The sequence below is a fragment of the Mustela nigripes genome, chromosome 17 (assembly GCF_022355385.1).
Source record: "Mustela nigripes isolate SB6536 chromosome 17, MUSNIG.SB6536, whole genome shotgun sequence".
NCBI lineage: Eukaryota > Metazoa > Chordata > Mammalia > Carnivora > Mustelidae > Mustela > Mustela nigripes.
In genome coordinates, this window is record NC_081573.1 from 55856119 (window position 1) to 55875390 (window position 19272).

The following is a 19272-nucleotide window of genomic DNA, read 5'->3' on the forward strand; positions in this document are numbered from 1 at the left end:
GGGAGACAAAGCTGAGGGAGGGAGGGGGCCTGCCTGCAGTCCCAGGCTCGGAGAGGGGCCACACTCGACGGGAAACTGCGCGGTCGCGCAGGGGGCCCCCTGCTTCTGGGGTCGGTGACCCCGAGGTCGACCCGACTGCGACCGTGCACGCGCGCGTGTGCCAGGCAGCGCTTCCCGGGCGCTCCCGGTCGGCCAGGCCCCAGAGCCCAGTTCGGTTGGGATCTCCTCCACCGCCCGGCGATAGGCGTGGCTCGGGGTGGGCGCGCGACGCGCAGGGAATGAGCCTGCACAAATGAATGAACGGGCGGCAGTGTCATCGCCGTCGGCAGGGGAACTGCTCCGGGACCTCCGGCGCTCCCTCGCGAGACCCCGGCCTAGGGAGACCCTGCGGCTCCCGGGCCCGGGCCGGCCTCAGGCTCCGGACGGTCCCGAGTCTCACGCAGGTTCCAGGCGGCTTCCCACTAGGTGAGGAGCCCGGGCCGGCTGGGCGCTTTGGCGTCATCCCCTGCGTACCCTGTGCTTTCCCCCGGCCGCACCGCAGCCGCACCCGCACCCCGCGGCCCCCCAGTGCGCGGCCCAGCCGCCCGCAGCGCCGAGGGGCGCGGACCCAGACGCCACCCGGCCGGCTCCCGCCGCGCACGCCCACCTGTCGGCCGCGCATGCGCAGCACGCTCCCGGCGCGCCCGGCCTCCCCGCGCCCCGCGGCGCGCGGCCAGTGCGCAGGCGCGGCGGCCGATGCGAGTGTGTATGTGCGGGCGAGAAGATGGCGGCGGCGGGGGAAGCAGCGTGAGGAGTCGGACGAGCGCCGAGGCTCATTGAAACGGGTCGCCATGGCCCTCCGCAGCCCGCAGGTAGCCGGCGGCCCGCGTCCTGGGCGGGAGCCGCCCCGAGCCGCGGCGGGCGGCGCCGGGGCGGGCGGGCGCACCCCGCCCGGAGCGAGCGTGTGGGAGTGGGGGAGGGCGCCGGGACACGCTGCCCCGGACTAGGCCCCGGCCTCCCGCCGCCGCCGCGCCCCGGCCGCCCGCCGCCGCCCCGCGCGGAGCCCTCAGGGTCCTGCCGCGGGGGAGCAGCTTGGAGGGGCGCCGGGCCGCCTGCGGAGGGCGCGGGGGGCGCGAAGGGGTTAACCCCCGAGTGGACCGCGGGGGAGCCGGGGGTGCGGAGGGGGCCCTGGGCGCCCCAGAGAGGCAGCCGGGGGGCTTCGGGAGGCCCCGCAGCGTCAGGGCCCCTCCAGGCCCTTGGCTCGCCCCTCCGCGCGGAGTGGGACCCCAAGGTGTGGGGGTGCCCCGCTGCCCCCATGCCCCCACAGGTCGCTTCCTCAGCGTGATGGACCGCGGGGGGCTTGCTGCTCTTCTGCTTCGTGGGCTCGAGTCCCCGAGGAGCAGCCTTGGGTTACTGTTGCAGAGAGAACTGGAAATTGAGTCGCCAGGACCGTACTTGGACTTGCCTCAGAGTGACATCTTCTGCACGAATCGTCTCCGCCGGGCTAACGCCAGCGCGCCGGGGCTCAGCTGTCTCTAAAGTTTAGGGCCGCGCACAATAACGCCGTTGCGCGAGGAAGGGGAGCACGCACCCTTCTCTTCCGGGGAGGTGTACGTGTAGAGTCGAGCCCCCCCCCCCCCATTATAGTCACTCGGGGGGTATTAGTACCTTTCAAGTTTGTTTTAGACCTCTGCTTTTTGACGTCCAATTTCTAGAAATTACGGCACTTTATACCATCGCAGGGTGCTTTCGAGTGAAATACTGGAAGGTGAAACAAAGTAGCTGCTGGGAAAACTGGTGGCCGGTAAATACGAACCCTCTCTAGGCTGTTGGTTTTTCTCGCTCTCTGGGAAGTGAAGTCGATTTTCATAGCTATTGTAATTAGTGCGTGTCGTGAAATTTAAAACGCGAGAAATTTAAAGCCTTTTTTTTTTTTTTTTTAAATGAGATCCTACAGGAATCTGGAATTCCGTCATATTTTTGGTACTGTAGTTTGCGGTAGAAGTTTCCTCCTTTAACTTTCTGTTCACTTGTACATCTGCTTTTGTGAATGTTTAGGATAGTTCTTTGAACACAAAAAAGAGGTTTAATATTTGAATAATTTTTACACAGGTATAATTGAAATGTTTTCTTAAGAGGTTTGGTATTTGCCGCATTCAGGACTTAAATATTAATGTGAATAGCTCATTAAAATTAGTAAAAACACGGTACAAGATTGATTGTGGACTGATGTGTAATGTAATACACACAGTGATTTTCGGAAACGAAGAAAGCATGATTAGGGATAATTCAGTCCATTATTTATTTTTTTCAAGGTTTTATTTTTGTAAGTAGCCTCTACAGCCACTGTGGGGCTTGAACTCACAACCCTGAGGATCAAGAGTTGCACCCTCCACCGACTGAGCCAGCCAGATGCCCCTAGTTCAGTCCATTACAATGCAGATTGGTTGAAATGGTAATTAGCAGCAACAATACGTAGACTTAATTGTAATTTCGTTTGCATTCATTGTCCTAGTATTTACGTTTTATACTACACTATTGCCTATACACATCTTTAGAAAATGGCAGTGGACGAAGTTAGCTCAACATAAATGTTAGCAACTTTCTGAGTTTATTCTTTTGTTGGGTGTATTTTTAAGAGCGATTTTAAGCTGTAGCATAGAGAAGGCGGCAAAGTAATCCTTTGTTTGATTTCTCTTAATTTTCTTTTTAAAAGAATAGTAATAAAAACAAGTAATGAGGGGCGCCTGGGTGGCTCAGTGGGTTAAGCCGCTGCCTTCGGCTCGGGTCATGATCTCAGGGTCCTGGGATCGAGCCCCACATCGGGCTCTCTGCTCAGCAGGGAGCCTGCTTCTCTCTCTCTCTGCCTGCCTCTCTGTCTACTTGTGATCTCTCTGTCAAATAAATAAATAAATAAATAAATCTAAAAAAAAAAAACCAAAAAAACAAGTAATGAAATCATGTGGCAGGTTTTCATGATTGTATCCTGCGTGAGTCAGGCTGAGTATTTTAAGAAATTTGTTTTCGTTCAGTTTCCTTCCGTCCTGGGGATCCTGCAGAGTCAGTGGTGGTCATTCATTCAGCGGTGATAACTTACCATGTGCTAATAAGCACGGTGTTGGGGTAGTACTTGTTTACGATTGGGAATGACAATCACAGGTTAATAGTAAGGGTTTTATATTAAAATTGAATTGATGGGGCGCCTGGGTGGCTCAGTGGGTTAAAGCCTCTGCCTTCGGCTCAGGTCATGATCCCAGGGTCCTGGGATCGAGCCCCGCGTCGGACTCTCTGCTCAGCAGGGAGCCTGCTTCCTCCTCTCTCTCTGTCTGCCTCTCTGCCTGCTTGTGATCTCTGTCTGTCAAATAAATAAATAAAATCTTTAAAAAAAAAATAAAATAAAATTGAATTGTTACAGGTACAGTTTTGAAAATTTATATAGATCATATCCTGTTTCCATATTACTGATTGAACCTTGTTCCCTGGATTGAAGTGAACCAGTGCAGAACTTGGAAACATTTCTAATGCCAGTAGCTTTCAACATTTTAACAAACACAAAGGATGAACTTTTCCGTTGAAGTGTGAGTACATCTCTCATTTATGAATATTTGTTGTCTGATGAAATGATTTGGGATAATTAGTTTGAAATGAGCAGTTCTTCCTTAAACCAGAAGAGATTTTTGTGGTCATTGAACTTGTAGTGAAATTCCCTCAACAGCGCCTCCTACCCGGTGTTTGAATATCACACCGGCTTCTGTCCTGGTCCTCTGAAGCGGGCTCTCTCCAGTCTTTTCATTTCCGAACAGTAGTGGGGCCCCCACTTTTTATACTATGGAATTTCTTGGATCCAATTTACAGCATATGGCAGAGTGTTACTCTGTCGTTGAGTATCTGTTTATAACTGACAGCTCTATTAGTAATTCTCAAAAGATACATTTTTATTGGAGTCTCACATAGTGAGCAGCTGAATTAAATAAAATGATCTGAAATGCAGGATGTTTGGAGATCCTGATTTTCCTTTCACAGTGACAGCAAAATACTGAAACGTGTCCTAAGACTAGACATGCCATTTAAAGTTTGTGAGTTGACAGTTGCCGCTGTGGTTTACGGAGCCTCAGATGAGGCGGAGCCAGGGCTGAGCCCTCTAGCTCTCGAGCTGTCTCCTTGGGACCACTATTCGCTGAAATTACAGTGAATGCTAAGCGGACCTGCCTTGTTCGAAATTCGTTTCTAGAGCAAAAGTTAGGACATACATTCCAGTGCACTTTTATGTGCAGTCCGCGTGATTTCTGTAGTGGTTCACATAGGAAGACGGACAGGAGGAAAGGGTCATAAGGGTTAATGATTATTCAAAGACAAATCTAGTGGCACGTTTACTTTGTGCCACGTTCAGAGAATAATATTAACGTAGTTGAGAAAAGTATCATCTCTACTTGAATTATTTGTTATATCACAGTTCTTTTTTGTTTGTCTTTGTGTTTTTACTGATTTCAGATGTGTGAGTATTCACTGTTAATGGATCTGGTTTTTCAAGCGGATCATTAAAGGTGGTTGCTGAGGACATTTCTTAGGGATAGTGTACTAAGTCTGCAATTGTAGGAAGAACTCGCTTTCAGATTCGTGATCAGGCAGTCACATTTCCGTTGATCGCCTCCCATGCAAGAATCACAGCGGTACAAACAGATAGATCTGTCGGCAGTGGGCTTTACTGGCCTTGGGCCACTGAATCACTGTCCTTTGTCTCTTCAGCGCTACTTCAGCAGTGTAGATGTTCACTCCCAAAGACTCACATGTGCTTGGATTGCAGTTTGCCCATTTATTGAAGTGATCCCCCCCAGAGGTCTGTTCGTGACCACCATTTTTGTCATTACAGACCGAATTAAGAACTAGTGTAGGCGACATAAAAGGTAGCTGGTGGGGTATTTCATGGTCGTTGTTTTTTTTTTTTAAAGATTTTATTTATTTATTTGACAGAAATCACAAGTACACTGAGAGGCAGGCAGAGAGAGAGAGGGAAGCAGGCTCCCCGCCGAGCAGAGAGCCCAATGCGGGACTTGATCCCAGGACCCTGAGATCATGACCTGAGCCGAAGGCAGTGGCTTAACCCACTGAGCCACCCAGGTGCCCCTATGGTCGTTGTTTTAAGGATTAGACATTGTAGAATCTGTCATAAACCTGGATGTGGATCTTCAAAGTGTAGACTGTTCATGAGCTGGTTCTTTTCTGACTCTCTGAAAGCCCCTCAGGCATGACCCCATTTCAGCAGAAGACCTGAGAAACCAGAAGCTGTTGGCTAATAGCTCCATTCTGCCCTGTCTTGACACACATGTTCCTCCATTTGTCCTCTTCTGGCAATAGAGTAGGTAAGGTGTAGAGACCCTAGAGGTGTGGTTTAGGACTGGGAGAATAAGGTGGTGCAGAGAGGGTTAGAGCATATTCTCCCAGTGTTTCCTTTTCTGGCTTACTGGAGAACTGGTAGATGGTGTGTGCAGGGAGTGTTGCCCTAGTGCCTGCCGCCGAGTGCCTGCCATGCTCCTGCTGGCTACTCGGGGGTTCTCGGACTTCTCCCTTCTGGGCTCTGGCTGCAGCTTTATGGGTTATCCTTCTTCAGTTTCGTTCTTCTTCTTTTTTTTAAAAGATTTTATCTATTTATTTGACAGATCACAGGCAGGCAGAGAGAGCAGAAGGGAAGCAGGCTCTCCGCTGAGCAGAGAGCCCGACGCGGGGCTCGATCATAGTACGCTGGGATCATGACCTGAGCCGAAGGCAGAGGCTTTAACCCACTAGCCACACAGGCGCCTTTTCAGCTTCATTCTTTTTTTTTTTTTTTTTTTTAAAGATTTTTATTTATTTGTTAGAGAGAGAGATACAGAGCGCAAGCACAGGCAGACAGAGTGGCAGGCTAGAGGCAGAGGGAGAAGCAGGCTCCCTGCCAAGCAAGGAGCCCGATGTGGGACTCGATCCCAGGACGCTGGGATCATGACCTGAGCCGAAGGCAGCCGCCCAACCAACTGAGCCACCCAGGCGTCCCTCAGCTTCATTCTTAATTTATGTTTTTGGTATTGGCTGGAGGGACATCTCCTCAGCCTGCACTGTCTGATTCAAGAGTCTCACAGCTGGCGCACTACAAGTGAAAGGAGCCCCAGTAGGAAGGCTGGAATCCCCACTCTTGTACTTTCAGTGCTTGATTTTTACATCTAGTTGTCTTTTTCCCTCCTTCCCTCATTTTGTTTCGCCGTTTGTTCTTGTTTTAGGAGGAAAATTCTTTCGGGGCTCCTGGGTGGTGCAGTTGGTTACACATCCAACTCTTGGTTTCAGCTTAGGTCACAGTCTCAGGGTCGTGAGATCAAGCCCTGTGTGGGATTCTGTGCTCAGCATGGAACCTGCTTGAGATTCCCTCTCTCCCCCTCCTGCTTGTTCGCGCGCGCGCTCTCTCTTGTTCTCAAATAAATAAATCTTTAAAAAAGTAAATGTTTTCGACTCCCTGTGCTGTATGCAGACCGCTTGCTGGCTGGGGTGGGAAGGGTGGGGTGCCGTGAGTGGTGGATGTGTTGCCCCCCCCCCCCCCAGCTGTTGTTCTGAGATGAGACCTGCTGGTTGTGCTGGAGTTGGGGACACATCACACGTCAATCCAGACTGTTTTCTCCGCTTAGGTCTCCCACTCTCCACAGAAAGGGGTGGTTTTGGGATATGAGTACATGTCAAAAAATACTCCTGTTGTAAATGTATCGAATAAAGCTCTGTGTCTGTATAAGTTACATTTGCCAGCCACAGGCCTTGTTAAATGGAGTTGGTCAAGAACATGTAAGATGATTCTGTGTAGAAAATTTTGATTTGCCTTTTGTGTAACGAGTTACTGTCCGCATCGTTCACTGCACTCGTCACGGAAACAGGATGACATCCTTTGCCTTGGATATAAGGAGTGCACTTTAAATTTTATTATAGTCATTTAAATTTAGTTAGAACTAATTAACTTGTGAATTTATTTGGTATTTTAATAACTTAAGAGGATTTCTAGTGTTTTTTGGGTTTCCTCTATTTTAGACATAATTCTAGAGAAGCAGTGTCTCTCTTGAGACTTTCATCTTATGGCATTAAAATACTCTACCCATTCTTAAAGTCTTAATTTTTCTTTCCTTTTGATAGGACGCATTGAAGCTTTAGGGGGAATAGAAGATAATTTAATGGTAAAATTGAATTCTGGAGGTTTTTTTTTTTTTTTTTTTTTAAAGATTTTATTTATTTGAGAAAGAGAGTGTGCCAGAGGAAGAGCACAAGAGTGGTGGGAGGGAGAAGCACACTCCCTTCTGAGCAGGAAGCCCATGGAGGGTTTGATCCCAAGAAAATTCAGGATGGTGGGATCATGACCTGGGCTGAAGGCAGAAGCTTAACTGGCTGAGCCACCCAGGCACCCCTCTTCTGGGGTTTTTGAGAGTCTCGCCCGGGGTTGTAAAATATGTCTCTTGATACTTTAAGTAGTAATCCCAGTCCGATGGCTGCCAAGATGCATATATTTATTTGAGACCTGAAGTGGGTCTTCTGAGTGGATTCCGTCATTGGACGAAGAAGAACATATTATTAATAAAACACTAACTGTTGCAGTAATCAGCATTTGAGGAATGTTGTGCTGTGTGTAAACTTCATAGTTCATAAAGTGCCGTAGTTTGTTTGATCCTTTGGGCCACTCTGCAGTGTGGTGTCACCATCATTTTACAGATGAATGAAGTGAGACTCTGGCACCTTGTGACTTGAAGTCCCATGGCTGTTAAGTGTGTGATGAGGGCCTCGCAAGCAGGTCTTTGGACTTCCAAATTCTTTGTTTTTTCTGCTTTGTCAAATTGCTTTTCTAAAAGAGACTGGCAAAGACATAGTGCTTCACATGGTGACTTTGCCATAGCACTTCCTCAGCGAAAGTTTACGGAATGAGTGAATGCATGAAATAAAAATAGAAATGTTTAAAGTTTTTACTAATTTGAGAGAGAGTGTGTGCACATGTACGTGCATGAGCAGGGGGAGGAGAGAAACAGACTCTGCTGAGCGTGGAGTCTGACTTGGGGCTCCATCCCAGGACCCCGAGATCATGACCTGAGCCAAAATCAAGAGTTGGGTGCTCCGCTGGCTGAGCCACCCAGGTGCCTGCACCTCAGCTGTAAAGGTTAAAGACGGGAATCTTACTGATAGTTGCTAATATGTTACTCATTACTAAATTTTGTGGGGGGTGTGTCCTTATTGATTTTTTTAAAGACAAACTCCAGGGGTTTTTGTGCTTTTTTCTGCTGGGCGTTTTTATTGTTGTTCCATTGTATGGTGTGTCTAAACAGACGGTCACTGAACTGAACTGTTTGGGGGCAAATCTTGTTTCAAAAAATTTTGAAGGCATCTCTTCAAGCACAGTAAGTTTTCTTTTTATCTGATTTTTCCAGGGAATGGAGCAGATGTTCTGGAGGTTAAAGTATATCGAGAATTGTGGAGGTGCTCTAGAAATTTCTGAGTAATAAAATGTCCCCCCCCCCTTTTTTTTTAAAGAAATGGTTTTTTGAAGAATTCAACTCCTCAGTTAAAGCAGCCGTGCCATCTAGTTTCTATAGTGAAAAGATGTTAATCACACTCAGATTCTTGTTTCTTGGCCCCCCTCTTCACTAGAGAAGATTATAGAGAGGATGAACCATTTCTTAGTTGGAGAGATGGGTAGGTCACCAGCTTGAGTAATAGTGGGGGCATTGGTTATTAGCCTGGGTTTTCTCCTGTCTTCTGTTAAAATCAGGTTTTCTTCTCCTCCCCCTTTGTTTTAATCCAAGCGCTACAATGGCAAAAAATAAAACACTCTTCCATTGCCCACCTCAGATCCCTCTCCCCAGAGACAACAGCATTAAACCACCTCTGACTAATAAAATGCAAAATCAGGCCTTCCTGGGGTAGCATTCTGTTTGATTATTTTGCAGGCTATCAGACACTTTTATTCAGAACCACATGTAAAGGACTTTGTATCTTTTGTGATTGTTCAAACAAAAATCTGTGGCGCCTGGGCATTAGGAATATAGAGCTGAAGAGAGTTCCGGTGCTTTAGAAAAAGTTCACAGAGTAGCAGAGGGGAGCGAAACGGGCTAATCAGTGAATCCTGGTTTCTGGTGGTAACTCCTCTAATGGAAATGTGAAGAACATGGCCGCGAATTTTCATTCATTCATTCATTCATTCGTTCGTTCATTCAGCGAATAGTTATTGAAAGGCGCTGTGCATCAGGCACTGAGAATGGGGCGACACGTAAAAACAAGCGTTGTGCCTCCTACCAGGGAGCTTACTGTCTGGCGAGGGACACAGTTGCTGATCAGATAATCACAGTAATGCACGTGTAGTTCCAAGCTGAGAAGCGTGTCCCAAAGGAAGGGGACACAGTCTGTTGGCTTGGGGAAGTCAAGGATGTGTTTCCCTGGCAGTGGCGCCTTAGGGGAGATGCACAGTGTGAGACACTGCGGACTGCCTGGGCACCGACCCTGTGGCTGGAGGGTGTTCAGAGCGCCTAAGAGAACTCGGAGAAAGCCTGTGTACGCAGAGCTCAGTGCCGGAGAGGAGAGGCAGACCAGTGTCTATCCGACCTTGTAGGGTTTCTTAGGTGTTAATGTGTTTATCCTGAGAAAAACATGGAGGGAGGGGCTCATACAGCATGGAACCACATGGGCACGTTGCAGAGCAGGCTCACTCTGAGAGCCCCGTGCAGAATAGACTTGGTGTCATGGGGTCACAGTGGCCATGGGAAGATCAGGTAAGAGGGTTTCTGGAATTCTGTTTAGGGAGAGTGATGTGGGGCTGCCTGGGTGGCTCGGTCAGTCAAGTGTCTGCTTTCAGCTCAGGTCATGATCCCGGTGTGCCCAGATGGAGTCCTGTTTCGGGCTCCTTACCCAGCTGGGAGCCCGCTTCTCCCTCTGCCTGCTGCTCCCCCTGCTTGTGCGCGTGTGTGTGCTGGGGCTTTCTCTGGAAATAAATAAAATCTTTTTAAAAAAAGAGGGATCGTGCAGCGGAGAGGGGTGGCATGGTCAAGAGATACTTGGGTGTAAGATGGATTGAGCAGGAAGAGTGAGTGTTGGGAAGCTGGGAAAAGGTCTCTTCTAAAAAGGTGACATTTGGGCAGAGAAGCATGAGGACAAAGGGCATATGGGAAAGAGCATGCAGAGGAACACAGTGCCGAAACCGAGGCATGTTTAGGAACCTGGGAGAGGGTTGTGGCTGAAATGATGTTTAGGGTGAAGTGGTGGGGCAGGGGTCCGAGCAGAGCTGAAGGACCTTGAGAGAGTCCAAGCCAAAGACTGCCTTTCATCTTGTAAGCAGATGGGGGTCTGTGGGAACCCACAGTTTTTTGTAACAAAAACCACAGGTTTTAAAAAAGCGGTGGTACCACTTTGTGTGGCATTGCTGGTGGAGATGGTTTCCAGGGGCTCGTTGAGGTCCTTCATGGGCTGTCAGAGGTTTCCCTCTTGGCTGTCCTCCAGACCTGGGAATGTTCTCTTCACTAACTTCACCCCAAACATGTTAAACCCCAAACCTTTGAGGGGGGAAAAAGTAGGGCATTCTTTTCGGGACATCTGAGGCGGATTAATCCAAGGCAAATAGCTCTTGACTGTCCTCAGTGATAATTGGATAGCTGTGTTAAGGAAGGCCATTTGGGGACATTCTTCATTTTATTTTGGGGGGGTCACCTTTAAAAACAAGCATTTGTTCTTTCCTTTCAATCCTAGGAAATAAAGAAAATATAAGAAACACATGTCACTGGTAGTATCCCACAACTGTGAGGTGACTTAGTGCGGTTAATAGGTTGAAATGGTTCCCTTCCGTCCTTTCGTAGTAGATGTTCGAAATTTAGAGTCATTTTGTGTGGTGGTATTTCTTATGTTGTGACTCTTGGTCATTGTCTTCTCCTTTGGAAATCCTCTGGCACCCCGAGGGCCAGCCAGACCTCCGGGCAGGCCCCCGCATGTGGCTTTTAGGCAGTTCCCGCGCGGATATCGCAGATACCGCGCTCAGGGTTCAAAGCCTCCATGTGGCTTTGTTGCCAGCGTGTTGCACTTAACCTGTTGAGCACTTTACCACGGAGAGGATTCACTAAGTCATACTTTGGATAAAATTTTTAAACTTATCTTGTGTAGGTTAGGTGTGAACAGCAGCAAGAATATGTGCATGTACTGCCGTGGGGGCCGCGTTGTCTGATTTTAGCACTGAGTGGAATGAACTGTGGGAATGGAACCAGCATGAAAACTCTGAAAACTTTGCCCCTTTGAAGATCTGTCACATCGGGTCTTCAGATGGAGATTTCTGATTAAGTCCTTTCCAGCAATGGTTATCCAGCTTTTGCCCTGTGCTAGGGAGGTTGGTAAGGTTTGTATGGTACAAAGTATCTAAGTACAGATACATTCCCTAGAGCTGTAGCCCTGCTGTGGGTAGAACCCAGTGTGGATGGTGCGGCTCATTGGAGCTGGGTCCATCTGATGTCCCAGAGAGCTGGGCTGAACTTTCTAATTCATCCTGAAGTCCGGTCGTCATCAAAATTTCTCTGAGGTTGTATGTACAGTATTAAGCCAGTCTGTTTTCAGAAATTCTTGGTACCTTCTTTTGTTGCTGGTCATGGATTTGTCAGTTTAGGAAAGTCTTTTCTCCAGTTCTCCACAAACGTGCTAAAATAATTACCTTTTTTTTTTTTTTTAAGATTTTATTTATTAACTTAGAGGCTGAGAGAGGGAGAGAGATCGAGAGAGAGTGGGGAGAAGGACAGAGGGCGAGGGAGACAGTCTCAGGCAGGCTACATGCGGAGCGTGGAGCCCAACTCAGGGCTCTGTCCCACGACCCGAAGATCATGACCTGAGCTGAAAGGAGGAGTCATGTGTTCAGCGGACCGAGCCACCCAGGTGTCCCTAAAATAATTACTCTTGGGATACTTGGGTGGCTCAGTCTGTTAAGTGTCTGCCTTTGGCTTGGATCATGATCCTGGGGTCCTGGGATCGAGTCCTGAGTTGGGCTTCTTGCTTGGTGGGGAGCCTGCTTCTCCCTCTGCCTGCTGCCCACACTGCTTGTGCGCGTGTGCTGTCTCTTTCTCTGTCACACACACAAATAAATACAATCTTAAAAAATAAATAATTTGGTTCTCTTCTCTTGGTTCTATCTTCTTACTGAACTCTTGGCTTTTCCATGCCACAACTGTATTATGAGTTAAGTGCCAGGAACACAAATTTAAATTTTAACTTGAGTAGTGTTCAGTGAGAAAGGGGGAAGAGAGAGGTTTGGTTTTTGTTTTTGTTTTTTAATCGGAAAAGTATTTTCTATGTTTTGGCTGGAAGCTTAGCTGACTATAACTTGAACTTCACACACGATGACACTGTAGCAGTATCCTAGCAGTGACTAGTCTTGGAAACAGAATTACCACAGCTGAGTTTGCAGAGAGTTTACCTTTATCCCAAGGCACACATTGAACAAATAGGCTTTTTTTTCTAAGTATGTTGTCATTTTCCTTCTTTGACATTGATTTCTTTTTGGGTGAAAACATAGATTTGAATTAGCTTTGTGAGTCCTTCATTGTCCTGTGAGAGGAGAGGAATGCCATGTTTGTGATGTGCGCAGTGAGCGACAGGGCCGCGGTGGACTTTGATTTTGGAGATGCCCTGTGTTTCCTCTGCCAGTCAGTCAGCCGTCCATGGAGGCCTGCAGGCTTCCAGGCCCTGTATGGGCAATGTGCCCAGAGAGGGCCCTGCCTGGTGGACGGAACACCACACTTGTGATTGTCTAACTAGAGCCTTGGCAGGTGCTCTGAAGTAAAATAAGGACCCTGGGAGTGACCCAGTGGCCCAGGAAGGCTTTCTTGAGGTCTGGTTCTCTTCCAGCACCTCTGCTGTCAGCACAGCGTCTTGCCTCTGCTGTGTGTGCAGTGGATAAGTGACTTATTGGAGGGGCCAGTTGGAGGAAATAAACAGAACACCTGGTTGTCATTCACTTTGTTCAGGATTGCATATGGGGTTGTTTTGGGGTTTCTCATTCTGGAAATGAAGTTCAGGACCACGGCGTGCAGAACCATGAGGGACAGATTGGTTCTCCATAGAAATACGTTCTAGTAATGGGACCTGAATAAGAAGGGTAGGCTGCTGCTGAAGTATTCAGATTGATTATAATTTCTGCATTAAGGATGAGTGGGCGGGGACGCCTGGGTGGCTCAGTGGGTTAAAGCCTCTGCCTTGGGCTCCCAGGGTCCCAGGGTCCTGGGATTGAGCCCCCCCGCATTGGGCTCTCTGCTCGGCGGGGAGCCTGCTTCCCCTTTCTCTCTCTGCCTGCGTCTCTGCCTACTTGTGATCTCTCTCTGTCAAATAAATAAATAAAATCTTAAAAAAAAGGGGGGGGTGGCAGTGCCTGGGAGGCTTAGTCAGTTGAGTGTCCGCCTTTGCCTCAGGTCGTGATCTCGGGGTCCTGGGACTGAGGTACATCTCCTTCTCCCTCTGTTGATCCCCCTGCTTGTGTGTGTGGTGTGCACGCTTGCTCTCTCTCTGTCAAATAAATAAATAAAATCTTGTAAAAAGAAGAACGAATGGGTAGGTCACTTGGCTCAGTTCGTGGAGCAGTACTTCTTGATCTTAGGGCTGTGAGTTCAAGCCCCATATTGGGTGTAGAGGTTACTTAAAAAAAAAAAAAAAGCATGGGTGCCTTCTAAGCTTCTTTCAAGGCTTTTCATTATTCTCTTTATCTCTGTTGTGTAGTTTCTTGAGCCCAGGTGACTGACCTCTCTATCAGATGATAAGGTATTTTGTTTCATTTTCTGGGTGGTTTCTCAGTGAATGGAATCCTGCGGTCAGAGGACAGTTACTGATGCCAGTGCAGTGCTTTCAGCGCCCCTCTGCTGTGCCCAGTTAGTGGGCCCTGGCAGCCGTCCTTTGTTGACCTGGTCAGAGCAGATGCTGCGCATTCCCCCGGTTCAGGAGCCACAGAGCTGTCAGCCTTCCCAGGCAGAGCGCCTGACTGTATGTCAGAGACGAGCAGAAGTTTGTTGAGAGCGGGGATTTCTTTGTTTTGTTCAGTGATCATCTCCAGGGCCTAGAACAGACCAGCGCTCGGTAAGCGTGTATTAAGGAACACACAGGTGAAGGGTACCGCACCGACCGCGCACTGAGGGAGTTCACGGCTGAGTGTGGGAGAGACTAGTGAGCTGTTCCCATCCAGAGTGAGTAACTGCAGTTTGTTGGGGAGACAGTTGGTAAAGCCGAGACTCTGGAGGTCCTGAGAAGTCCTCCAGGCCGGAGAGAAGCCCCGGGTGCACTGGGGTGCGGGACCCCCCAGTGAGCACAGCCGCCAGGCCCTGGGAGGACTTGCTGAGGAGGCTGGGTGCAGGTGAGTGCCAGAGCCGGAGCTCTCGTACGCTCTGAGGGGACCCTTTCTCTTGAGGAGTCATGGCAGGCTGTGCCCAGGACCAAACTGACATTCCCATTTCAGAGAGAGTGCTGTGGTGGCCGCCTGCGGTTCAGAGTGCGGAGGCTGAGACGCAGAGAGGCACTGAGGGGAGACGAGGCTTTGGGTGACCAAACGGGATGTGGAGGGAGCCAGGCAGCTTCATTGTAATTTATTTTAATAATGTATTTTATTCTGTCATGGAACGCTCTGTGTTTCAGTTAAGTGTTTTTTCCAACTTATGTTGTGACTGTTCTCCATTATTAAACTTTTCTTCAGTATTTAAATACTGCGTGGATTCACAAGTTGTTTTATACATACTAACAACAGTCTTGGGCGGCGCCTGGGCCGTTTGGTGGGTTAGGCGTCGGCCTTCTGATCTGGTCATGATCTCAGGGTCCTGGGATCAAGTCCCACATCAGGATCATTGCTCAGCAGGGAACCTGCTTCTCCGTCTGCCTCCTGCTCCCCCTGCTTGTGCTTTCTCTCTCTGACAAATAAATAAAAATTTTAAACAACAACAACAAAAGCAGCGATGGGCAGTTTTTGGATACATTTTTTAGTTGTTTCTGATTGGGAATTATCTTATTTCCCGTGACTACTTAAAGCATTGAAGTAAACTGAAAGGTGAATTTAAATCATTATTTTGGGGGTGGGGGGAGATATATTTTGCTAATAATTAATACTAAGTAATTAGTGGTAATTTAAAATGAAGGTCCCCCCCCCCGATTTTATTTTTTATTTTTTATTTTTTATTTTTTTTTTTTAAATTTTTTTTTTTTTATTTTTTTTATTTTTTAAAGATTTTTTTTATTTTTATTTATTTGACAGAACACAAGTAGGCAGAGAGGCAGGCAGAGAGAAGGAAGCAGGCTCCCTGCTGAGCAGAGAGCCCGACGCGGGACTAGATCCCAGGACCCTGAGATCATGACCTGAGCCGAAGGCAGCGGCTTAACCCACTGAGCCACCCAGGCGCCCCCGATTTTATTTTTAAGTAGTCTCTACACCCAGTGCGGGGCTCAAATGCACAGCTCCAAGATCAAGAGTCTCGTGCTCTACCGGCGGATCCAGTCAGGCGCCCTGGAAACATGAAGTTTTTTTACTTTTTGGATTTGTTTTTTAATTAAAAAAAAAAGATTTTATTTATTTGAGAGAGAGAAGGAGTAGAGATAGCATGAGCAAGGGGGAGAGACAGAGGGAGAGGGAGAAGCCGGCTTGCCACTGAGCAGAGAGAGCCTGAGGCAGGGCTCGATCCCAGGACTCCGGAATCACCGGGGATCATCACCTGAGCAGACATTTAACAGGCTGGGTTACCCCGGTGCCCCTGAGTGTTTGGATTTTAAAACTGCATACTGATTTGTTCAGAGGCAAGTTATACACATGAAATACTTGAGAAAGATTGAGAAAGCTCTTTCATAAAATACTTGTCAGTAAGCTGGTTAATGTTTGGTGAAGGCCACCTGTTTTAGTTGCTGCTCGAGCTATCCGGGAAGGTAACCGAAGTGCTCTTAACCTGTGTGGGCAGCGGGTGACTAAGCACGTGCTTGAGGCCTAGGGAACAGCCAGGGCACGTCCTGAGATGTGCAGCTAAGTGCCGAGCAGTCGTGCAGCGCGCGTGTTAAGTTCTGCACCAGTAATTCAGAGAGTGAAGGAGATGAGTGATGAGTAGCCTTGACGGTGTAAGAGGATTTTGGCAAATGGAGAGGAAGGTGGAGGCCATTCTGTGTAGGGAAGCAATGACTAGGGCTTAGTTTCATATTAACCTTGTTTTGGCTTTTGGACTGCTCCCACTTGCTGTGGAACCCCGGGTGCTGCTCCTGAACGAAGCCTTTTATCTCCTGCTTTACCCACTTCATTCCTTCTTGGCTTTGGGTGTTTTTGATAACGAGTAAAAGAAAGGCCGGCTCGAACTGGCTTGCGCTGTATACTGGAGATATCGGGGCTCATGGAGCTCGAAATCCCAGAGGGAGGCTGGGCTTCAGGGCTGGTCTTCTGAGTCAGTCCAGGGGTGTCTTTGAGAACCTGGTTTCTTCTCACTTCTGTTGTGGCAGCATTTTCCTAAAGCTAGTTCTCCTCCAAATGATACCATGGTCACAGCAGATGCAGACTTCAGCGTCGTGTCCAGCCGACACCACACCAGCCAGAACGAGAGAGTGCTTGTGTGTTCCAGAGTTCCTGACTGTATCCTGCGGTTTGTGTCCTCTGGGTCTCCCTTGAACCAAGCACTGTGGGCAGGAGGGTGGCGTGCCAGGTCAGGCTCCCCGCCTAGAGCTGGGTGTGGGTGTGTGTCCGCCTTCTGAGCTGGTGAAGGGAAGGAGGAAAATGAACTTTCAGAGGATGGTCCAGAGTTCATTACCATCCCATCTGGGAGGACCATTCGTTCCCACTCTCTTTTTCCAGGTTTGTCACTTCCTCCTCCTTCTGGACTCCTTTGAAGACTGTGTCCTTTCTTCTGGCAAGTTACCCTGCGTCCCATTGCATTTGTCTGCCTTTAGTTTTTTTTTTTTTTTTTTTTTTTTTTTAAGATTTTATTTATTTGACACAGAGAGAGTGAAAGAGAGACAAATGAGAGAGGGAGCACAAACATGGGGAGTAGGAGGCGGAGAAGCAGGCTTCCTGCTGAGCAGGGTGCCCGACACGCCCCATTTTTCCTTAAATTTTATTGTACCTTAACTCTTCATGTGTTATTTTTGGGGTAGCCCCAAGCCGCAGGTTCTAATCCTGGCTTTATCTTCTGTTCATGGGATCTTGGGCAGTTAGTTCTCTGAACTTGAAGTTTTTTCATCTTTTTTTTTTTTTTTTTAAGATTTTATTTATTTATTTGACAGAGAGAAATCACAAGTAGATGGAGAGGCAGGCAGAGAGAGAGAGAGGGAAGCAGGCTCCCCGCTGAGCAGAGAGCCCGATGCGGGACTCGATCCCAGGACTCTGAGATCATGACCTGAGCCGAAGGCAGCGGCTTAACCCACTGAGCCACCCAGGCGCCCAAGTTTTTTCATCTTAACACACAGTCAGCTGATACTAGATTCTGAATATTATACTTAAGACTTCAGTGGTTGGGGTCCAGACCCATAAGACAGAAGGCGATCACGATTCATCTGAGAGACGTACGGTCAATGAGAAATGTGACGTTGCTTTGACAGAAGTAAGGGGGCAGGAAGACTTCGCTGAGGGGATGATGCCTGTGTTTGACCCTTGACAGGCCAGCAGTGCTCACAGCAGGGAGGGAGGAGGGCCCTTCAGGGCAGGAGAATAACGGGGTCTTGGCTGCTCAGTGAGGTGAGGCTGGATTGTTGTGACAGGGACGCCCTTATCCCAAGCTCAAGGGTTTCGGTCCCATCTCTGTACACTGGATGGGTAGCATCGAGTGTCCGTGCTGGCTTATGTTGTTCCGGGGCAGTTCATGTGGTTCTTTCGTGCTGAGCTGTGCCTTCAGTTTGGATGGTAAAGGGTCACCTGACTTAGAGTCGGAGTTCAGAGCCGAGCGCTGGCGGTGTGCAGTGCGTACCTGGGAGCAGGACCCTGGGATGGGATGAGGTGCAGCAGCGCTGCGCAAACCCAAGCTGCAGAAGCAGTCAGCCGGGGGTCTTTTGGGTGACACATCTGGCCGCACTAGGTGTGCGGGGGGCCTTGAGAGCTGCATGAGCTCTTGAGCGATGCCCTTGTTGCTGGCCTGGGGCCACCCTTTGAGTAGCAGTGTAGGACAGGACATGAATGTCAGGGGGTCCCTGAAGTCCCTGGAATCACACACGGAAGTGGGGGTGGGCGCGTTCTTCGGGGAGTGGGCCTCACTTGCTTACGTCAGATTCTCAGGGGCTCTGCTGCCACCCCTGAGCCGTTCGAAATCACATCAGGATGCAGTGACATCTGTACACTCCATGCCTTTGAGGCATGTCTACCTCCTGAGAGCAATCCAGAATGTGGTAGTGTCTGTCTTCCCTCCTTCCCACTCCTCCTCCGCCGGCCAGGTTCTTTGAGGCGGGAAACGTTGCTTAAACATTTAAAATAACTTTTTAATACCTTTTGTACTGTGAGTGCTCAACAGAAATCTGTTTAGTTTGGTGACAAACTCTTTTAGGGCTGCCGGGCGCCTTGACTGCATCTGAGGTCCCATGTGTGTCCGGTGTCGCACCAGGTGCTGAGGGTCTGTGGCCGCGTCCTGCAGGTAGCCAGGTGCAGAGGGACAGCCATCAGGGCTTGGGCTGGACGGTAACAGAAAGAGCAGGGTTGAGGAGGAGGCGAATCATGTTTGCAGAGTCGTACTGCTGAGTGTGATGTATGTTCAGAAAGGTGCTACTCCTGCCTTCGGTGCGCGGAGATACCGTTCTCTGGGTCTCCATCCCGTGGGTGTCGTAGCACCAGTCTGGATGCCTGCTCTCACTTCGTGTCGTTGCCTTGCGCTTGCCAAGTAGAGCTTCCTGAACATTTTGACACTTTGTTGATTGTCCCAGAAATTTGGGATGGAAAGGGTACCTAATTTAAGACAGTCTTCAAAATTTCTCATCCAGTAGGTTGGCAGAACAATGAAGGATGCCATTGGTGTAAGGGTAGAAGCCGGTTTTGAGAAGATAATGGGTCTTTTGAATTTAAGGTTAGACAAGAACATGACAGTGGGAGTGCTGTGAGGCTGGCAGCCTGGAGAGTGGAACGGCGATGTGATCGAGCAGTCCGCGCGGCGGACGCCAGTTTGGACTTCACCAGCACGGTTGGAGTGGGAAAGAAGGAGGGGTCCTTGTGGGGGCTGCCGAGGGACGAGCTGAAGGGAGAGGAGGAAGGGCTGGGAGCAGAGTCCGGTCTTGCAGGGTGCCGGCGGACGGAGGATGTGTGTGAGAGAGCTCTGCATGCTGGCAGATGAATGCTTGGCAGTGAGCTGAAGGCTGTAG

The 19272-nt window shown here is 49.0% G+C and overlaps 1 protein-coding gene across 1 annotated transcript in view; it reads left to right on the plus strand.

Annotated features, from left to right (window-relative positions):
• The first annotated feature begins 296 nt into the window (after window positions 1-296).
• Window positions 297-19272, plus strand: part of USP10 (ubiquitin specific peptidase 10) — a 73357-nt gene continuing 54381 nt past the window's right edge. The window contains exon 1 of the mRNA XM_059381638.1: window positions 297-851. Within this exon, the coding sequence (XP_059237621.1) occupies window positions 297-851 (555 nt within the window). The remainder of the gene's footprint in view (window positions 852-19272) is intronic.